This window comes from Onychomys torridus, chromosome X, assembly GCF_903995425.1.
Source record: "Onychomys torridus chromosome X, mOncTor1.1, whole genome shotgun sequence".
Taxonomy (NCBI): Eukaryota; Metazoa; Chordata; class Mammalia; order Rodentia; family Cricetidae; genus Onychomys; species Onychomys torridus.
In genome coordinates, this window is record NC_050466.1 from 10658063 (window position 1) to 10677320 (window position 19258).

At 38.7% G+C, this 19258-nt stretch overlaps 2 protein-coding genes across 9 annotated transcripts in view; one reads left to right on the forward strand and one right to left on the reverse strand.

Annotated features, from left to right (window-relative positions):
* Kdm6a (lysine demethylase 6A) overlaps positions 1 to 19258 on the forward strand; it is a 145545-nt gene that overhangs the window by 24293 nt on the left and 101994 nt on the right. The gene's annotated exons all lie outside the window — the stretch shown is intronic.
* Positions 3728 to 3903, reverse strand: LOC118573757 (40S ribosomal protein S29-like). The gene has a single exon (XM_036174102.1). It carries the CDS (start codon positions 3896 to 3898, stop codon positions 3728 to 3730), a length of 171 nt encoding a protein of 56 aa, XP_036029995.1. The 5' UTR covers positions 3899 to 3903.

Genomic DNA, 19258 nt, shown 5'->3' on the forward strand with positions numbered 1-19258 from the left:
TAAGGCTTATTAAGGTAATTAATCATGACTATAAATATTCTTTTAAACACTAATATTAAAGAATTTGATCCTTTATGAGGTGAACTGACCATTAACTTGTATGTCTTAATTATCTCTAACAGTTTACAGTATGTTAGCAGCTTTTTATAAGGTTAGGGTTTGTAGCTTTATCTCTCTTAAATTTGAGCCTTAAAATTGGAGTTGAAGATTTAATTGGAGATCCTTCAGCATCAAAGTAAACCATAAATGTAAACTTTTACCATTACAGAATATCACAGTATTTTTTGTGTGACTCAGTTTATATAAATCACTAAAGTTTAACAAAGTAGCAAAGACAAGGAAGCTAGACAAATGTTACTGTGAACCTGAATAGACCTTAGGAATTCATAAACCGTATTTATCAAACATATGTTACTTATCTAAATTTTTAGAAACCTGGTGTTGAACAATTTGGCAAAGACATAAATAATTAGGTGTAAATCTCTAAATCAGCTTTTGTTAATCTGAGTACACCTCTATAACTTTAAAATTTTATCATCATATACAATATATTTCAAGCTAGAACTGAAACATACATGTACATTGTAGCAAATACCTTAAATTTTTATCATCATACAAAAATCCATACCAATCCAAAAGAGTTTGGAAACTGTTGTTTTTTTAGTTTCAAAAGGAGATATAGTGGTAAACTAAGGGCTCAGTAGGACTGAGAATTTTTATAATTGTTGTGTTATACCATGTGGTCCATGTATTCTTCTTTAACCTTAGTAAAGATGGCTGTCAGTCATGTGGTTGCTTTTATCTTAATGAGGCCATCAGTCAAGACTGAGGAGATCCACATGGTTGCCATTTAAAACATCTATTTTCTTAAACAAGAGTTGAATCTTAAGTTACATATATAGTATGCTGTTGTAAATAAAGATTACCCATGTGTCTTAGGGTTTCTGTTGTGAAAAGCCACCATGACCATGGCAACTCTTATAAAGGAAAAGATTTAATTGAGACTGGCTTGCAGCTTCAGAGATTTAGTCCATTTTGTCATGCAGACAGACATGGTGCTGAAGAGGTTGCTGAGAATTCTACATCTAGCTCTGGAGTTGAGTTATGGCTCCCCCTCCTAGACCCAACCATGGTTGTTTAAAGGTTTCCTCCAAAAATCTCTGTCCCATGTCAGGCAGGCCTGACTGTTTAACAGAGACAGGAAAACAACACAAGACAAAAGGATAGCTATTTCCAATAGGGGTTATTGCTACTCATCTCAAACTCTTTGTTTTTGGTTTAACTCCAGAGAGAAAGGAATTAAGATCCTGACTCATGTTGGATAAGTGCAAAATTGCATATGGAAGGAAAACACAATTAGGATTTTGATTTCAGCTGAAGAAAACACTATTGACCGTTTCATTAAGTTAGTGGCTGGGAATTTTGTTTTGAACTTAACATAATGTACTGTAAAGGAAAAGGTAGTTGGTTTTGAGGAAATAAACATTTTATATCAAAAGCTATATAAAGATTTATAGTAAAACCGGGTGGTGGTGGTGCATGCCTTTAATCCTAGCACTCAGGAGGCAGAGTCAGGCAAATCTCTGTGAGTTCAAGGCCAGCCTGCTCTACAGAGCAAGATCCAGGACAGGCACTAAAGCAAAGCTATACAGAGAAACCCCGTCTCGAAGCGTCCCTCCCCCCCAAAAAAAGATTCATAGTAAATACAAACCAAGAATATAAATTTGTTATTTTCAAAGGGAAACAGTGAAAATTTGGTAATAACCAGCTTTTCTTTAGTTGAAACAAATTATGCCATGTAGATACTAATTTTGAAATAATGTATTTTAAGGTGGAGGCAGATGTTAATTTTGAAATAGATTTGGGGGTGGGGCAGACAGTGACATGCTTTGAAACAGAGTCTCAGTAGCCCAGACTGCCATTGAACTTGCAGCTATCCTTTTGCCTGTTAAGTGTTAGAAGCATATAGTTGGGTGTCACCACACCTGACTTGATCTTTTGATATGTTAAACTGTAGTTAGAATTCTCTTTGGGCCATCCACCTGCTCCCAAATAAAGACACACAATTATTATTAATTATGAATGATTGGCCTTAGTTTAGGCTTGTCCACTAGCCCTTTTAACTTAATTTAACCTGTTTCTATTCATCTACATTTTGCCTCAGTGCTTTTTACTTTTCTTTCATTCTGTATGTCCTACTTATCTGATTCCTCCATGTCTGGCTGGCTGTCCCTTGGTGTCTCTCTGGCATCTTTTTTTTCTTTCTTCCCTTGAGCCTAAATTTCTCCTCCCTGCCCAGAAGTTCCACCTATATCTCCTCCCTCACTATTGGCCTTTCAGCTTTTTATTAGACTAGTCAGGTGCCTTATGCAGGCAAGGTAAAACAGCAACACATCTTTACATAATTAAACAAACGCATCACATCTTTACGTAGTTAAACAAAATATTCCACAACATAAACAAATGCAATACATCTTTACATAGTTAAACAAATATTCTGCAACATGAATAAATGTAACATGTCTTTGCATAGTTAATATTCCACAACACTTAACAGTTAGCATAGTCAATGAAGGAAATATTTTATATTGATGTGAAGATTTGTTCAATTTCTATATATGTATGGAGATTATAAAGAGTGGTCTGAAGGATATAGTCAGATTGAATGAAAACTATTCCTTTAAGTACTTTGAGAAGGGGCAGTGTACAGTTTTGTCTAGTTTCAAGATTCATTTATTCAGTTAAAATAAATTTAACTTCGTACTACATATTAGAAATTGCAGAATTCAAAGCAGATTGTTTTCAGTGGAGCTCATGCTCATAAATATCATTTCGTCTGTATTTCATGATGTCTTAAGTGTTTGCTTTTTTTTCTGTACATTTATTCATAAATATATAGGGCAAAGGAATGCACACTTTTGCTACCAAAGGTATCAGTTTGAATTATGTGTTTGGGATACAGATAATAGATATCTTCTATTATCATGAAGGTGTGGTTTGCATTTAACTGGTACAAATAGGCTTTAGTTTTAAATTAAAAAAACTTGTGTGTATGAATGCTTTGCCTACATATATGTATGTGTACCCCACGTGTGCCTGGTGCCTTCAAATGTCAGAAGAGGACCCCAGATCCTCTGTAACTGGAGTTGCAGATGATTATGAGCTACCATGTGGGTGCTAGAGATCAAACCCAGGTCTTCTTGAAGAACAGAAAGTTCCTACCCATTGAACCATTTCTGCAGCCTAAACAGGCTTTCTTTGTATATGTATTAGAATTTCAAATTAAAAGCATCTAACTGAAAGAACATGCTGTGAGATTGTCTTTGTCTAACTTTAGGTATTAGTCTATTTTTTTTTTTTTTTTTTTTTTTTTTTTTGTTGCTAAAACAAAGTATTCAAGGTTGAGTACTTCAAAGAAAAGTTTGATTTTTTTAAAAGGTAGGGTGCCCCTTGTGGCAAAGGTCTCACGGTGGATATTGTCACAATGATGGGAGCATGTAGAGGGATCACATGGTGAGACAAAAACTAGAGATCTTGAAATCTGTCCTATAGAATGCTTATCATCCTCCTTGCCTCTCAGGGATTGGTTAGGCCTTGCAAGGTTTCTGTTTTCTTCCTTTCATTCATTTTATTTGAAGGTCTTCTTTTTTTTTTTTTTTTAATGTATAAAGATTAGCATGATCTGTTTCATTGTGTATACAGTCTTGAATAATCCATTCAAGGTCGCTTAGTCCAACTTAATGAAGCCTATGTCCTTCGAGTACTGGCGGAAACACTGACAGCACATGTTCAGGCCATATTTCTGTATTAGACCATGGTGGTTAGAGCAGACGCGGCAAGACCTAGAACCCTGGCCGAACTTCCGCGGGTGACTCCAGTAGAGCTGCTGGTGACCCATCTTTCCTTCAGATGGCCAACGAGGAAAAAGCCTTCCTTTCATTCTTAATGGTTACTTCATTGAGTTCTTCTCTTTTTCTGCCGAAGAGGATCTCTCTCCTTCCTTCACTTGGCTTGCTTTTAAATTACATTTATGTATGTGTGTGGGGGCAGGGCATGCTCATGCCACAGCCCTATGTGGTCAGAAGACAGCTTCAAGGCATCATCCATTGTTTCCTTCCACCATGTTGGTCCCAAGAGTTGATCTCAGGTTACCAGATTTGGCAGCAACTGCCTTTACCCTGAGTCATCTTGTTTTTTTTTTTTTTTAAAAAGCAGGGTCTCATGTAGTTAGTGCTGGTTTCAAACCCTTACATTGTTATGCCCACATCGCATCCCCAAAGAGACCACTGAAGACTGAGGATGTCCAGAATTCCAAATAAGGTTTATTCTATAGATACAAGCCTAGGCAGGGAACTCCTTCCTACACCCAATACAGTGAGGCAGGGAGGAGTTGCTCTTTCTTTGTGAGGCTAGCTTTTTAAAGGCAAAACCACAGAATTTATTTTCCCATAACCCTCCTCCCTCTCCCTGGTTAGTATCAGTTCTTTTTCCCCCCAGTCTTTCATCTACTATGTCAGGAGTTTTACGAGCTGTCTCCGGAGTTGGGAAAATTTATGGCCAATTAGTCCCACCAGGTGGCTGAACATCCTGACTTTGTAGTTGATATCACCATCTGGGAACCTGAAACTGGCCTGAGTTTTATCTACACTAAGATATCCTGGTTTAAACTTCTCTTTGTAGGGAATAGAGTTGGGGTCTGACTGAGGTTTTACAACATAGCTGAGGATGAATTTAAACTCTTGGCCCTCCTGCTTCTTCTGGAGTGTTGGGCCCATAGATACGAGCTATAGCACCTTATTTTGTTTTTAAATGTATCGCTGCTAGTGGAACCTAGAGCTTCATGCACTCTAGGCAAAGCGTCCTACCAACTGGGCTACATCCCTACTCTCTGTCTTTGGAGTTATCTTGAATGCTTCAGTAATGTTAACATGGCATTATCTCAGATGGTTCTTTGATTTTTTTGTTTGTTTGTTTGTTTTGTTTTTTGTTTTTGACACAGCTTCACCCTATGTCTAGACCATCCTGGAACTTAGAACATTCCTTGTCTTATCTCCCAAGTGTTGGAGTTACAGGCGTGAGCCACCATGACCTGTCCCACTACTTACTCGTTAAAAGAGTTCTCAGAAACTATCCGGCTTCATTGAATGAAACTGTTTTGCAGGGATGTCATCACCATCCATTTACCTTTTCCTCCACTCCCAGCTGTAGTCCAAGAGAATTACTGAATGAAGTTCCTGGTATATAGATGATTCCAGCCAAGAAGCAACACAAGGGTAAAAGCAAAGCTATCTTTTCCTCGTCAACTTTTCAGCCGAACTGTGAAGATCTTGTTTTCTGGACCTGGGATCTGAGGACTGAAAAGAATGGGGTGCACTATCAGTCTAATGCTGTAGACAACTTTACTTCAGTTTCACTGTTCATGAATGTAACAAAAAAAGCAATGATCCAAGGAAGGTTGAGTTCAGAAAAACATGATCAGAAAAATGTGAATAAACTTCAGTAAGCACATACTAAATAATAACAGAGCAGCCCTTTTCTAGAACTTTCTCAGGACAGACCAATTTAAACACAATTGCCTTGCTCCTACTATAGATTATATCTGGGAAAGCAAGAAAGCAAGACAGAAGGCCATATCCACATTCAGTGCACACTGACCAGAACGGGTTCTATAGCAATATTCTGACATCCAACAAGAATAAACGTATCTTATAAATTGAATGTAAATATTTGTCACAGGAGACATGAAATCACGTGGTTTGAAAGAAAATGGCCCTCAAAGGAAGTAGCACTATTAGGAGGTGTGGCTTTGTTGGAGTGGGTGTGGCTTCAGAGGAAGTGTCTCACTGTGGAGCGGGCTTTGGGGTCTCATATATGCTGAAGATATTGCCCAGTGTCTCAGACCACTTGTCTGCCTGTCAAGATATAGGACTCTCAGCTCCAGCACCATGTCTGCCTGTGTGCCACTGTGTCCTACCATGGTGATAATGGACTAAACATCTGAAAAATGTAAGCCAACCCACCACAATTAAAAGTTTTTCTCTTATAAAGAGTTGCCATGGTCATGGTGTTTCTTCACAGCAATACCCTAACTAAGATGCACATCCAAGAACAATCTAGGAGACAAAATACACCCAAGTAAAAGGCCCTTTGCCTTTTTTCCTGGAGCCTCTCTCACAGTTCCCAAAGGCATTTTTTCACCATGCGTCATTGTTTTGACTATTTTCTGACATTCCTGTCTTAATTGGGCAGAACTTGATCGCCAGGCCATACCTGCAAGAGTTTTTTAGATCTGTCTTTACGTATACATGTGTCTAATGAATTTGAGTTCTAATTGTAAAAGAGGATATTTGGGATACCTAAAACTTAAAGCAGTTTACAGAACGGTGTTTATATAAATATGTAAATATTAACGATCAAGTGGGAAAGGTATATACTCACATCTGCAAAATAACTTGAATATGGCAGACATTTTAAATATCTGTTGCTTCGTGTAAGAATTAACTGGATGGCAGAGGTCAGGAGTGGGACAGAAACTTGAGAATACTTATCCTTTTGAATTAGTGACGTATAAATTAAGTTTTCAAAAATAGTAAATGAAATTAAAATAAAGATTTGGGATTGTGATTTATAAGTTTTAGAATATATATGTCATTAAGAATCAGCACTTGGGAGTAGCAGTAGGAGGGAGGAGAGGGGGGTCTGTGGTTGGTTTGTAAAATGAATAAAAAATTTCTTAATAAAAAAATAAAAAAAAAAACAAAAGAATCAGTACTTGAAAATTGTCACTTTAAGTGGGTTTTCTCAAGTTTTAAAAAAGTGTGACTTCCCCTAATGGTTTGAATTCAGGTGGTTTTTACCTGTAAAATTCCTAAATATATTTGCAAGTGTTTTAAAGGCAGTTAAACAAAGGCATCATTGAGTATCTGGAAAGGGATAAAATTTGGTTGATTCATGAGTTATCTTTCTAAGAAGAATATTAACTTTAAAATCATAAAGACTTTTTAAAAAAGCAAATATAAAGGATAGTTTGTTTACTTTGAGTTCTGCAGATTTAAAATGAGTAAACTATAATAAATCATAGAATTAAGAGAAATTCACTCATGTATGTACTTGTTTTGTGTGGGGGTATATACCATGCTCTGTATTATATTTTATATATTTTGTTGTCTTATACACTATAGAAATAAGATAGTGGACGATAGTGGTAATAGTGCTTGGCAGAAACATTTTTTTTTTCCTGTTGTCATCTGGATTTCATTAAAAGCTTTTTTTTTTTTTTTCCTTTTCTTTTTTCGAAACAGGGTTCCTCTGTGTATTTGGAACTCACTTTGTAGACCAGGCTGGTTTCAAACTCACGGAGATGTGCCTGCCTCTGCCTCCATGTGCTGGGATTAAAGGTGTGTACCACCACAGCCTGGCAAATCTTTTTACTGGACTATGTCAGAGTTAGTTGTATATTTTTCCTCTTTGGGGATGACTGAGTAATGGAATTTGTGGGATGACAATGATTGAAGATAATACAGTTGGAGTAAATTAGGCAAAACATTTTAATATACAGAATGAGAGTGGACTTAAATATTCAATAGGCAATGTATAGTTGGATTTTTATTGCCAGGAACCATAGCAGTAAACAATGCTGTTTATTATTTTTTAACAATACCGTTTAAAAAAGTAGCTTTTGTTTGTTTCAGGTATGATGAGTTGGGCTATAGAAATGAAGGAGCCTTGGTGAATCAAGTTATGCCCATGATGTAATACTATGTTCACTGGAATTGGGAAATGATAGAAAGCAAAAGGATAATGGTTATGAAACAAATGTTCATTGTATAGGGATGAAGATATTTAAATTGGTGTGACTAATGTAAAGGGAGCTTAAATAGGGAAATTTTTGAAAAAGGGAAAACCCTTACATTTTGCTTTCTAAATGTCCAAATGGAAAAACCTGCTAGGTTGTTAAATTAAAAAAAGTGAAGCCCTTAGCTTGGAGACTTAATAAAAGATCCAAGTTCCTCTTTTATTTTGTCTCCTCTGATTTTAATAAAGTAAGACATTTAGATAATTTGTAGACTAAAAGTGACTGCTGGAAAGTCACTTTAGTTAAGAATACAGATAATGAAATTGGCAAATGACAAAAGAGGAGTATGAAAAGCAAATAGGTTAGAAAAGAAGAGAAAAGGATGTGGAAGAAAATAAGAAAAAGATAAAGAATCCAAGTATCACTTTGCTTTCATTTTTAATGCCTAGCTGCCAGTTAAGTTCAGGTCTGAGTGGGTGTTCCTTGATTACTGGCTAGCATAAAGCAAAATGTTTTAAGTTTTACATATTTTCAAATTCAATCCTTTAACATAATAATTAACCCATAAAAACTTTGGCTAGGCATAGTAGAACATTCATTTCATTTAATATTGGTACTGAACTGGATGAGGCAGGAGGATCTCAAATTCTATACCAACCTGTTCAACCAGCTTCTCAAACTCATTTTGCAAGCTCGGCTAATTAATCAGCTGCCAACATTTCAGTGCTCTTGTTAAGAATGTTTGTATTATTTATACCCTTTAAAATAATATAGAGGCTTGCCATTTTTTCCTAAAATAATAGGGTGAACATCCTTAATGGAAAATTTAAAATCTAAAATACTCCAAACTCTGAAATTCTTTTGAGTATACAGAGAATATAAATGGAAAAATTCTACATCTTTCCATAGACAAAATGCAAGTACATTAAAAATATAAAATTGTTTTCAGGCTATATTGTCATGAAATTTACTGTTATGGGCTGGGACCCATAGATGTTTCATTATGTATACTTGCAAATATTTCCAAATTAAAAACATTTCAAATTGGGAACATTCTCCTCCTCAAGCATTTCTCTTGTTTGTTTCTTTCATTGAGACAGGGTCTTACTATGTAGTTTAAGCTGGCCTTGAAATTGTGGCAGTTCCCCATAGCCTCTTGAGGGCTGACATTAAAGGATCAAGCCAGCTGTGGCTTCAAGCATTTCTGATAACCTGTAATAAGTATTACTGAATAAGTCTTACTGAATTTTTTTTAATTGGGAAAAGTGTAAACCTATAAAACAATGAATTTTTAAAATTTTTTTATTCTATTCATCTTTTACATCATGTGTCTTTTTAAAAAATTTATAATTTAATTTTACATATCAGCCATGGATTCCCCTGTCCTCCGTCATCCATCCCTCCAGTTCACACCCCCCCCCCCCCATTCCCATCTCTTCCAGGGCAAAGACTCCCCTGGGGATTCAGCTCAACCTGGTAGATTCAATCCAGGTAGGTCCAGTCCCCTCCTCCCAGGCTGAGCAAAGTGTCCCTGCATAAGCCCAAGGTTCCAAACAGCCAGCTCATGCACTAAGGACAGGTCCGGGCCCCACCAAACAGTTCAAGCTAATCAACTGTCTCACTTATCCAGACGGCCTGATCCAGTTGGAGGCTCCACAGCTTTTGGTTCATAGTTCATGTGTTTCCATTAGTTTGGCTATTTGTCCCTGTGCTTTTTCCAATCATGGACTCAACAATTCACACTCTTACAGTCCCTCCTCTTTCTCGCCAGTTGGACTCCTGGAGCTTCATCTGGGGCCTGGCGGAGGATCTCTGCATCCACTTCCATCAGTTATTGGATGAGAGTTCCAGCACAACCGTTAGAGTGTTTGGCCATCTGATCATCAGACTAGGTCAGATCAGGCTTTCTCTCAACCATTGCCAGTAGTCTACAGTGGGGGTATCTTTGTGGATTTCTGGAGACCTCTCTAGCATTTTGCTTCTTCCTATTCTCATGTGGTCTTTATTTATCATGGTCTGTTATTCCTTGTTCTCCTTTTCTGTTCTTGATCCAGCTAGGATCTCCTGATCCCCTAAGCTTTCTTTCCCTCAAATCTTGCCCTTCATTACTCCCACTGTCATCCAGGTTGTTCATGTAGATCTCATCCATTTCTCTGTCATTGGGTGATCTCTGTGTCTTTCTTAGGGTCCTGTTTTTTAGGTAGCCTCCCTGGAGTTGTGAGGAGCAGTTTAGTTATCTTTGTTTTACATTTAGTATCCTCCTATGAGTGAGTATATACCATGTTTATCTTTCTGAGTCTGGATTATCTCACTCAGGATGATTTTTTTTCTAGATCCATCCATTTGCCTGCAAACCTCATGGTGTCCTTGTTTTTCTCTGCTGAGTATTAATCCATTGTGTATATGTACCACATTTTATTTATCCATTCTTCAGTTGAAGGGCATTTAGGTTGTTTCCAGGTTCTGGCTATTACAAACAATGCTGCGCATCATGTATCTTGATCCCATTCATTTCCCTGTCCCTTCTCATCTGCCCTCCACCCCTGCACCCCATCCCAAAGTGAAACAAAATTTAAAGGAAAAGAGGAAGCCACTCTTTTAAGTGCTGCAGCTGGTGAGGGGCAGGAACAGCCCTCCCACTCTTATGACCCTAGGGCCAGCTCACGTTGATGGGTGGGGTAGGAGGTGGGCAGAGTAATCTCTCCTCCGCCTATGCTACAACATGTATGATGAGTAATGGGGGCAGTTCTCCTTTGCTTGTAAACATCGGGTCTGGGCTCATCCTCACTCTGTCCACCGGGAAGCTCTACTGTGCTGTCTAGGCAAGGGGCAGGGCTTGCTTCTGGAGTGTATCACCTGGTAAGAGGAGGGTCAGCTCTCTCCTGTTGCAGGTGGTAAGGAACGAGGGGTAAGGGGGGCATCTCTCGCCCCCCCCACTGCCACATGACAGATGAGTAGTGGGACAGCTCTCCCATCTACATGGCCACATGACAAGAGTAGTGGGGACAGCTCTCCCAATCTTATATGTAACTTTCGGGGCTGGCTCACCCACACCTCTGCCAACAAGGTTGAGCCTATTGTGTTACCCAGATGAGGTGCAGGGGTTACTCTCCCAAGTGATGCAGCTGGTCATGGGCAGGGACAGCTTTCCAGCTTCTGTGACCTCAGGGCCAATTCTCATACCTGCCTCAGGCATTGATAGACAGGAAGGTGGGGTGGGGGTGGTGGTGGTGGGGGGGAGGTGAAGGAGGTGAAGGAGGGCAACTCTCCCCCACCCATGCTACAGGATGGATGGGTGATGGGGACAGCTGTCCCTTGCTCACTACTTCAGGGCTGGCTCACCCACACTTGTGCCAGCAGGGTTGGGTCCATTGTGTTGCCCAGGCAAGGTGCAGGGACAGCTCTCCCATCTGCCTCAGGTGTTGATGGGTGGGAGGTTTGGGGAAGGGACTTTTCCCCACCCATGCCACCACAAGACTGATGAGAAATGGGGACAGCTCTGCCTTGCTCACAACTTCGGGGCTGGCTCACACACACCTGCACTAACAGGGTTGGCTCTGGTAAGGTGAAGGGCTGGCTCTCCCAAGTGTTGCAGCTGGTGGGGGTCAGGAACAGCTCTGGGGCTCTTATTACCATAGGCCCTAGACATTTACAGGGGTGGGGTGGGGGAAGGGCAACTCTCCTCAGCCATGCCACCATGTGGCAAATGAAGAGTGGGGCTAGGTCTCCCATGCTCACATTCTAAGGGTCGGCTCTCCTGTGCTCTCATCAACATCTCTGCTGTGCTGCCCAGACAAAGTGCAGGGCTCGCTTTCCTGTGTGTTGCCGCTGGTCAAGGGTCAGCTTCCTCACCATCTCAGCCTGCTCCCTTCCTCTTGTCTCTTCAGATATGCGTCTTTGCACAGAACCTAACACCCCCCCACCCCACCCCCCACCCCGAATACCACACCATACTATACCTCTGCTCACTCTAATAGTGCCCACCTGGCTGGTGCTGCAAGGTACTAAGTTGGCCTGTGTTTTTTCCTTGGAGCTGGGGTGGGGGTAGAGGTGGGGGGAACAGCCTGAGGCCTGGGTGTAGGTCTCCTTGTCCCACTCAGGTCTAGATGACACTGGGCTGGCCGTGATTCCTCATCACAAAGAGATCACTAAGAATGCCCAGCCTAATATGGCACCTGGTAGGCTACTGATTGGTGTATTTTGCTGAGTTCTGCCCATCCTTGCCTCATGAAATGGGGTGGGGCAAAACGATGAATCTTATGTAAATTTTCACGTTACAGTTTTCTTTCACATAATTCTTGGGATTTTATATAGATTCTTAGAAACTTAAGGAATGGTAAAAATGCAGTGTATTTTACCCAAGATAAGAGTTTCTTTCTCTCAGTCAAGTAGTTTAGTACTTTTTCTCTACTTCCCTCTCTACCACTCTCTACCCCTGCTTTCCCCCATTGAGTCCAGTTTGTGTTGCCAGCTAGTTTGGGGATTGGGGCCTGCTCTGCTGTATGGTCAGCCTACTATGGGTCACATTAAAACAAAACACCTGACTTTCCTTCTTTCAGTAGCCATCAGATGCTAGTAGCACCTTAGCTAGTGGTGGGATTACATATCTACCTTCTGACTTCTATTCTGGGGTTTTGTTTGGCTGGAGTTTTTGCAGGTCTTGTACTTGGTGTCACAATCACTGTGAGTGCATGTGAGTATTTGCTCCGTTATATCTGGAAACACTGTTTCCATGAAGTTATCCACCACTGCTGGCACTTAAAAATCTTACCATCCTCTTTTCTGCAAAGATCCCTGAATTTTGTGATGAGATATGAATGTCTGATTTGGGGTTGAGCATCTATAGGCTTTTATTCTCTTCACATAGGCCAGTTGGGGGCTTCTGTGTTAACTGTTAAGAAGTTTCTCTATTGAGGGTTTAGAGATATGCTGATATCTGGGTATATCAATCAGTAATTAGGAGTTGTTTTAGTACTGTCCATTTAGCAAAGTAATAGTGTTGGATCTCCCCTAGGGCTCATGAACTATCTAGCCATAGGTTTTTGGCCCCTTTAATAGTGCAGTGTGTGGGTTCCATATTTGGAGTAGGCCTTTGATGAAAACAGAAAGTGGTTGATAACTCCCATAACATTTGTGCCACGATTGTGCTAGTGGACCTATCTAGTCAGGCCAGTCATTGTTGTACTATGCAGGATTCATAGCTGAGTCAGATTGAGGCTTGCTTTTCTCCTCTGGCATCATGCATAAAACTTTCCAGCTGCATATATGCTAGCCAGTAGGGATGAAGTTTGCAGGTGAGTACCAGTTTGATGTCTCCATGTTCTGTGATTCAAGTTTGAGGTGTCTTCAGCAATAGGGGCTTACTATGAGGTTCCAGAGGGTAGTCAGGAGTTTTGGCAATAGTCTGTAATGCTTGGGGTGGAGGACTCTATTTGACACCATTGGCCAACAACTCAAAACAGGTAACCTGTTCCTGATATTGGGGTTTATATGTGTTAGCATGAGGTGTCTAGTTGGGGCATTCTCTCCTCGTTGTGGGGTAACTCCATTTTATATATATGATTTGCTTTATTTTTATTTTATGCCTATGGGTGTTTTGCTTGCATTTATGTCTGTACCACATGTGTGCCTTGTGCTTGGAGGCTAGAAGAAGGTATTGGTTCCTCTGGAACTAGTGCTGCACATGGCTGTTAGCCTTCATGTGGGTGATAGGAATTGAAAACTGGCTCCTCTGGAACATATGTTCTTTACCTACTGGTCCATCTCTAATATAAGTATATATTTTAATTTTTTTTTTTCGTTTAAAATTTTGTGTATGTGTGTGAATGTACATGTCACAATGTCTGTGGGGGCCAAGTTCTTTTTTCTCAGGTTGGTTCTGAGGATCAAAATTGGGTTCTCAGGCTTGGCAACAAGTACCTTTAGAGGCTGAGCCATCTAGTCTGCCTGATCTTAGTAGTTTATAATTTACTCTTTTTGCACTGACCATTGTCTAGGATGCCCCATTTAATTTTAGTTATGTTTATGTCTTCCTTTCTTATTGTGCTCAAACTTGCTTTTAAGTTGTCATTGTTGATGTTTGAATTAACCTTCTCTCCTGACAGTTTGAAGTATCTGGAATTGAACCCAGAGCCTCAGGCATTCTATTCAAGCACCTTACCACTGCTTTGTTACCACAGAGCTAACAAACATCCCTCACCCTACTCCAGATGACTTTAATACAACAGTTTCCCACAACCTTCACCAGACTTTTAGCCTGTATGTCACCTGTTAAAATGTTGCACTGAAGCATCTAGTGTAGTGGTTCATGCCTGTAATTCTGATACTGGAAAAGTGGAGGCAGGAGTTCAAGGATGGTCGTAGTTTGAGGCCAGCCTGAACTGCATACACCCCCATTTCTCTAAGAAAGAAAAAAAAAAACCACATGCTTGTCTTGATGCAATTTAAGAGATTCTGTTCATTTAAAACCATTGGGGTACTTTAATTTACATTTAAGATTGTTATTTTTCATTATTTGTGTATGTGCATATGAGTGCAGATATCAACACAGGCCAGAAGAGGGCATTTAATTCCCCTTGGGCTGAAATGATAGGTGGTTGTGACATACCTAATGTGGGTGCTGGGTACTGAACTTGAGTCCTGCAAGGGACTCTTAATTTAAGAACCATTTTTCCATCCCTTTAATTTACATTTATATTTTTCCTTGTACTTATACGTTACCCAGCCACTTCACTTAATCTTTTAAATTGAATAAACTTACTTAAATGTTACCTGTATGTAGTGCTTCTAAAATATTACGAAATCTGAAGTATTAACTGTCTAACATGCTAGATACTTAGCATAAAAGATTCATACTTAATGTTTATGTATTTTTTGCTGTGATAGGAATGGAACCTAGGGCCTCTAACGTTTATGTATTTTTTGCTGTGATAGGAATGGAACCTAGGGCCTCATACATATTTAGCCAAGTGCTCTACCAGCCACTAAGCTATAACTCTCAGCCCAGTATTTCCTATTAAAAATAGAGGGGTTGGCTCAGAAGTCAAGAGCATTTGTTCTTGTGGAGGGCCTAGGGTCAGTTCCCAGCACCCACACGACAGCTCACAACAACTCCATTTCAAGGGGGTGTCTGACACCCTTTTCTAGCTTCTGTGGACACCAGACACACATGTGCACAGGTATACATGCAGGCAAAACAAACATGTGGCAAACAGGTATATATTCAGACAAAACACCCATACACATTAAAGAAAAGAAGGGTCTTTGTGTGAGTTTTAGAAATAGGTGGTGTTGGCTATAGCCTATTTGTAGAACACTTGACTGTCATGCACTAGACCCTGGATTGACCTCCAGCACCACAAAAAGCCAGACACCTCTAGAAGAAATGGAGGGTGTTGCTAATGTTACTCTTTTGTAACAACTGATTTTTCAAATAGTAAAAGTAAAGCCAGGTATCTAAGCAAATTACATTGATTGCTGTAGAAAATGGCACCATAATGAGGGGCCGTTTCAGTTCACTGAAAAGCAGAGGAAAGAGAGCAATCTTTATTAATTTTTCTATGCCTCCAGTATTTAATGATTATTTATTTTCCTTCCCAATGTGTTTTTTCTTTGTAGTACATAAAATTATAAATTTATATATTTTTTATATTGTTAAATGCTGTTTGTTATAAATATTTTTTGTGGAAAGTGTTGGTCATTATAAATATAAGATAGTCTATTAATTGAATAGGCCTTTTATTTATAAGCTTAAAAATTGCCTTTCAAATATTTAGTATATATATAGATTGAATACTCTTTCAGTTTTAAAAAGTTTGTATTTGCTCTGTAAATAGATAAAAATATAGCTATTAGTTACATTTATGTATATTACTTTCATTCAGACTTTTGGTCATATTAAAAATATAGGATGAGGCCGGGTAGTGGTGGTGCACGCCTTTAATCCCAGCACTCGGGAGGCAGAGGCAGCCGGATCTCTGTGAGTTCGAGGCCAGCCTGGTCTACAGAGCGAGATCCAGGAAAGGCGCAAAGCTACACAGAGAAACCCTGTCTCGAAAAACCAAACCAAATCAAAACAAAAATATGTAGGATGAGTTACAAGGGAAAGCATAGTAATTTTAAATGAGTTATGCAAGGAAATTATATAGTTATGAACCAGTTAGAAAATATAGCGAAGTGGAACAATTTAGAACTTTTATATGGGCAAGCTAGCGATATGAACATATAATTTCTAGAGTTTTATTATTAACATTGTTTTACATTCTAGTCACTTTATCCTGAAGTCATGTACAAGCATACTCTGTATAGGAAAGATTTTACTTGTGTACCTGCAGAGTTCAAAATGAAGGTGTGTGTGTGTGTGTGTGTGTGTGTGTGTGTGTGTGTGTGTGTGTGTGTGTTGGGGATTTAATTGAAGTTACAGCACCAGGGGTGACAATTTTTCTGTTCCCTCAAAGCCATAGTCTATCAATCAAAAACTCCAGTGATAGGCATGGGAAATCTCCCTTTGTATTGTTTGTTGGTCAGGGTAGTCCAAGAAACTCCCAAACGATATAGGTTATTGCCTTAGCTATTGATTACCTTCCAGAACTTGAAGGTAAGACCCCATTGCTGAAGACATCACACACTTTAGACACAGGACTTGGAGGAATTGAGCTGCAATGGAATTGGAAGCCTTCTCCTCTTATAGTACTGCAAGGTGCTATGCAATTTATCCAAGGAGAAAAGCTGTAAAGCCTTCAGACCATAATAGTGACCAGAATGGTAAGATATTTGGAAAGCCCACTCATTAGGAAGAAAATCATGCACTATACTGTAAATATTGCCCACTTACCTTTCTGTGGCTGGTGAGGCTAAAGACCCTAGAAGAGAACCTACTATACTGTCACTTCCCTAAGTTAGTATCATTTCTAAGTACTTATTATGTTGACAGATGAGTTTAGTGCTTACCCTTCATCAAAGAAACTTCGTTTTGCAGCAGAGATCATGATGGAAACCCACAACTGGTCAAAGCAGAGAACAGGTAATTCAACTCTAGTTAATATATCTACATCACAATTCTTATACCCAGGGAAGAGAGGAAGCAGAAAACTTGTAAGGGCTAGAGAGCATCTGCTACAAGATAGTGTCTCCTGTATATGACAGAGAAGCTGCACCCATGGAATCTCAACAGAATAGTAGCCTAAAAAGACATGAAAAACAATGAAAAACGACAGCAGTTGACATGACATGAATAGGGAAAATCTCACAAGGCTCTACCAACAACTAATTAGTAACTGCTGCGAAAAGGAGAATTGGTCTACTCCAAGGACGAGCCCTTGATAGGTGATCCAATCCCAAGTGGTTAGCCCTAAATGCACATGCATATGAGCAATACCAAATGAACTCAACAGGTTGTTTTAATGTGTGTGTGTGTGTGTGTGTGTGTGTGAGTGTGTGTGTGTGTGTGTGTGAATAATAATAATCAGTGAATTTGAGGAGTAGTAGGGGCAGGGGAGGGGAGGGAGAGAGAAATGATAGTACATACTGTATTTGAAACTCTCAAAATATAAAAAATGATGAAGAATATAAACACATACCCCTTCTTTTAACATGGGGACATCACTATGTTGCCTAGATTGATCCTGAATCCCTAGACTTGAGATCCTCCTCATCTTTTCAAGTAGCTGGGATATGCACATATCATTAAAGCTAGCTTAAAAATTATCCTTTTAACAGAAATTATTTTTAGTGAGGAGACATTTAAATGATCTTTCTTCTAAATCCAAACAACTAATTATATATCTTCATATTCTCACTAACTTTTGTATTTTTTTTTAAAATAATTTGTGTCCACCATCATCATTATCCAGCATATTGAAGGGGTGAAGAAGGAATGGGTATGCATATGTATATACAAGGGTGATTAGAGGACAACTTCCAGTTGATTCTCTCCTTCTACAGGGTCATGGGAGGGGTGGATGTTTCTGAGTATTCAAAGGCAGGTTGTAAAGTAAGCTCTTTGCCCCCTGTTAACCATTTTGCCAACCCTTTGATTTTAAAATATTATTATAAACAATACTGTTTTTCTATATTATTATACAAGTATTAAGAATCACCATTTATTTTTCTTTTAAATATTGCTTAAAAATTGTTACCATTTGTTTGTATCTAGTATCAGAATTACCAAAATCAAATAAATACATGAAGTTTCTGTATGAAATGGTAGCAAACTGGAAGTCTTTTCCCCACATTTATGTCTCATTTGATTTTCTTCTGTCACCATCATGTTTAACCACCAGCATGGGTTTACTAGGTTCACAGTGAATATGTAGGGGAAAACTTCAGAAAATTCCAATCTAGTTTAAGTATATGGGTAATTAAATTGAAAATTCACTTATTTTGGATTTTGTCTGGTATTAATCTTTTGTGGATGATCAGAGTTGTATATAATATTTTTAAGATGTGATCCTCTGTTTTATGAGAAAGAGAATGTTGGCAGTATATGATCATAGTAGTTGTGTGGCCTTAAAGGCAATAAGAGGAATTTTTTTTTTTCTTAAATCATTAAAGGTTTCTTTGTGATTATATCCTGAATACTTTTCAACACAGAAACATATTTGCTTATAAAGTTAATAGTAATAAATAACAAGAAATTGTCAAGGAGGAAAAGTGTCTATATATCTTACCAAGTGTTCCAGAAAGCAAAGGCCCCAAAAATGGCTCAGTGAGTAAAGGTGGTTGCTACAAAGCCTGATGGCCTGAGTTCAATCACTGGGACCTACGTGGTGGAAGGAGAGAACCTGATTCTGCAAGTTGCCTGTAACCTCTGCATACATATCATAGCATGGGTGAACAAACACATGGGGGAGGGGATAAAAATGTTATTAAAAAAACTAAAAATACAAAATGATTTTAATGAAAGCTTTATTTACGATACTGTTACTAGCTTTAAAAACATTTTATGTATTGTAAAATTACGACATCCCATACTATACTTAATAACTGATTTTTCTTAACATGTAATAAATTGTATTTTTATACTCAAACCATCTGTCTGATAAGAGTTGTATAAAGAGGTTCTTAAAATTTTGTGCCTTTAAATTATATTAATTCCTGAGACTTCACTATAGAATCCAGACTCTTTTAATTATAGAGAAGTGGATTGGTTGGTTAGTAGTTCTCAGTGTTTGTGATTTGTTACATATACATTTATTGGCAAAGAATATAATAGGTACTGAGGACAATTCTTTTGTAGCTATTAAGCTTTAAGTAGAGTAAGATCAGCCTGGATTTACATTGTTTGTGATAGATAGGTTCTCCAAACTTTTTGACAAAAAATTTTGTTGGGATAGTAAATTTTAGTATATCTATTTTGAAACTGTTCGTTTTGCTACACTTCAAGGCTCTGTATCATAAGGAAAAAGGAAGGCCTTCTAAGTAGACATTCTAGAAATTTTCATGAGAATAGTGAAATGGTGATTT

Excerpts from the sequence above, each read along its gene's own strand:
- LOC118573757 (XM_036174102.1), bottom strand. The coding sequence starts at position 3,898 with ATGGGTCACCAGCAGCTCTACTGGAGTCACCCGCGGAAGTTCGGCCAG.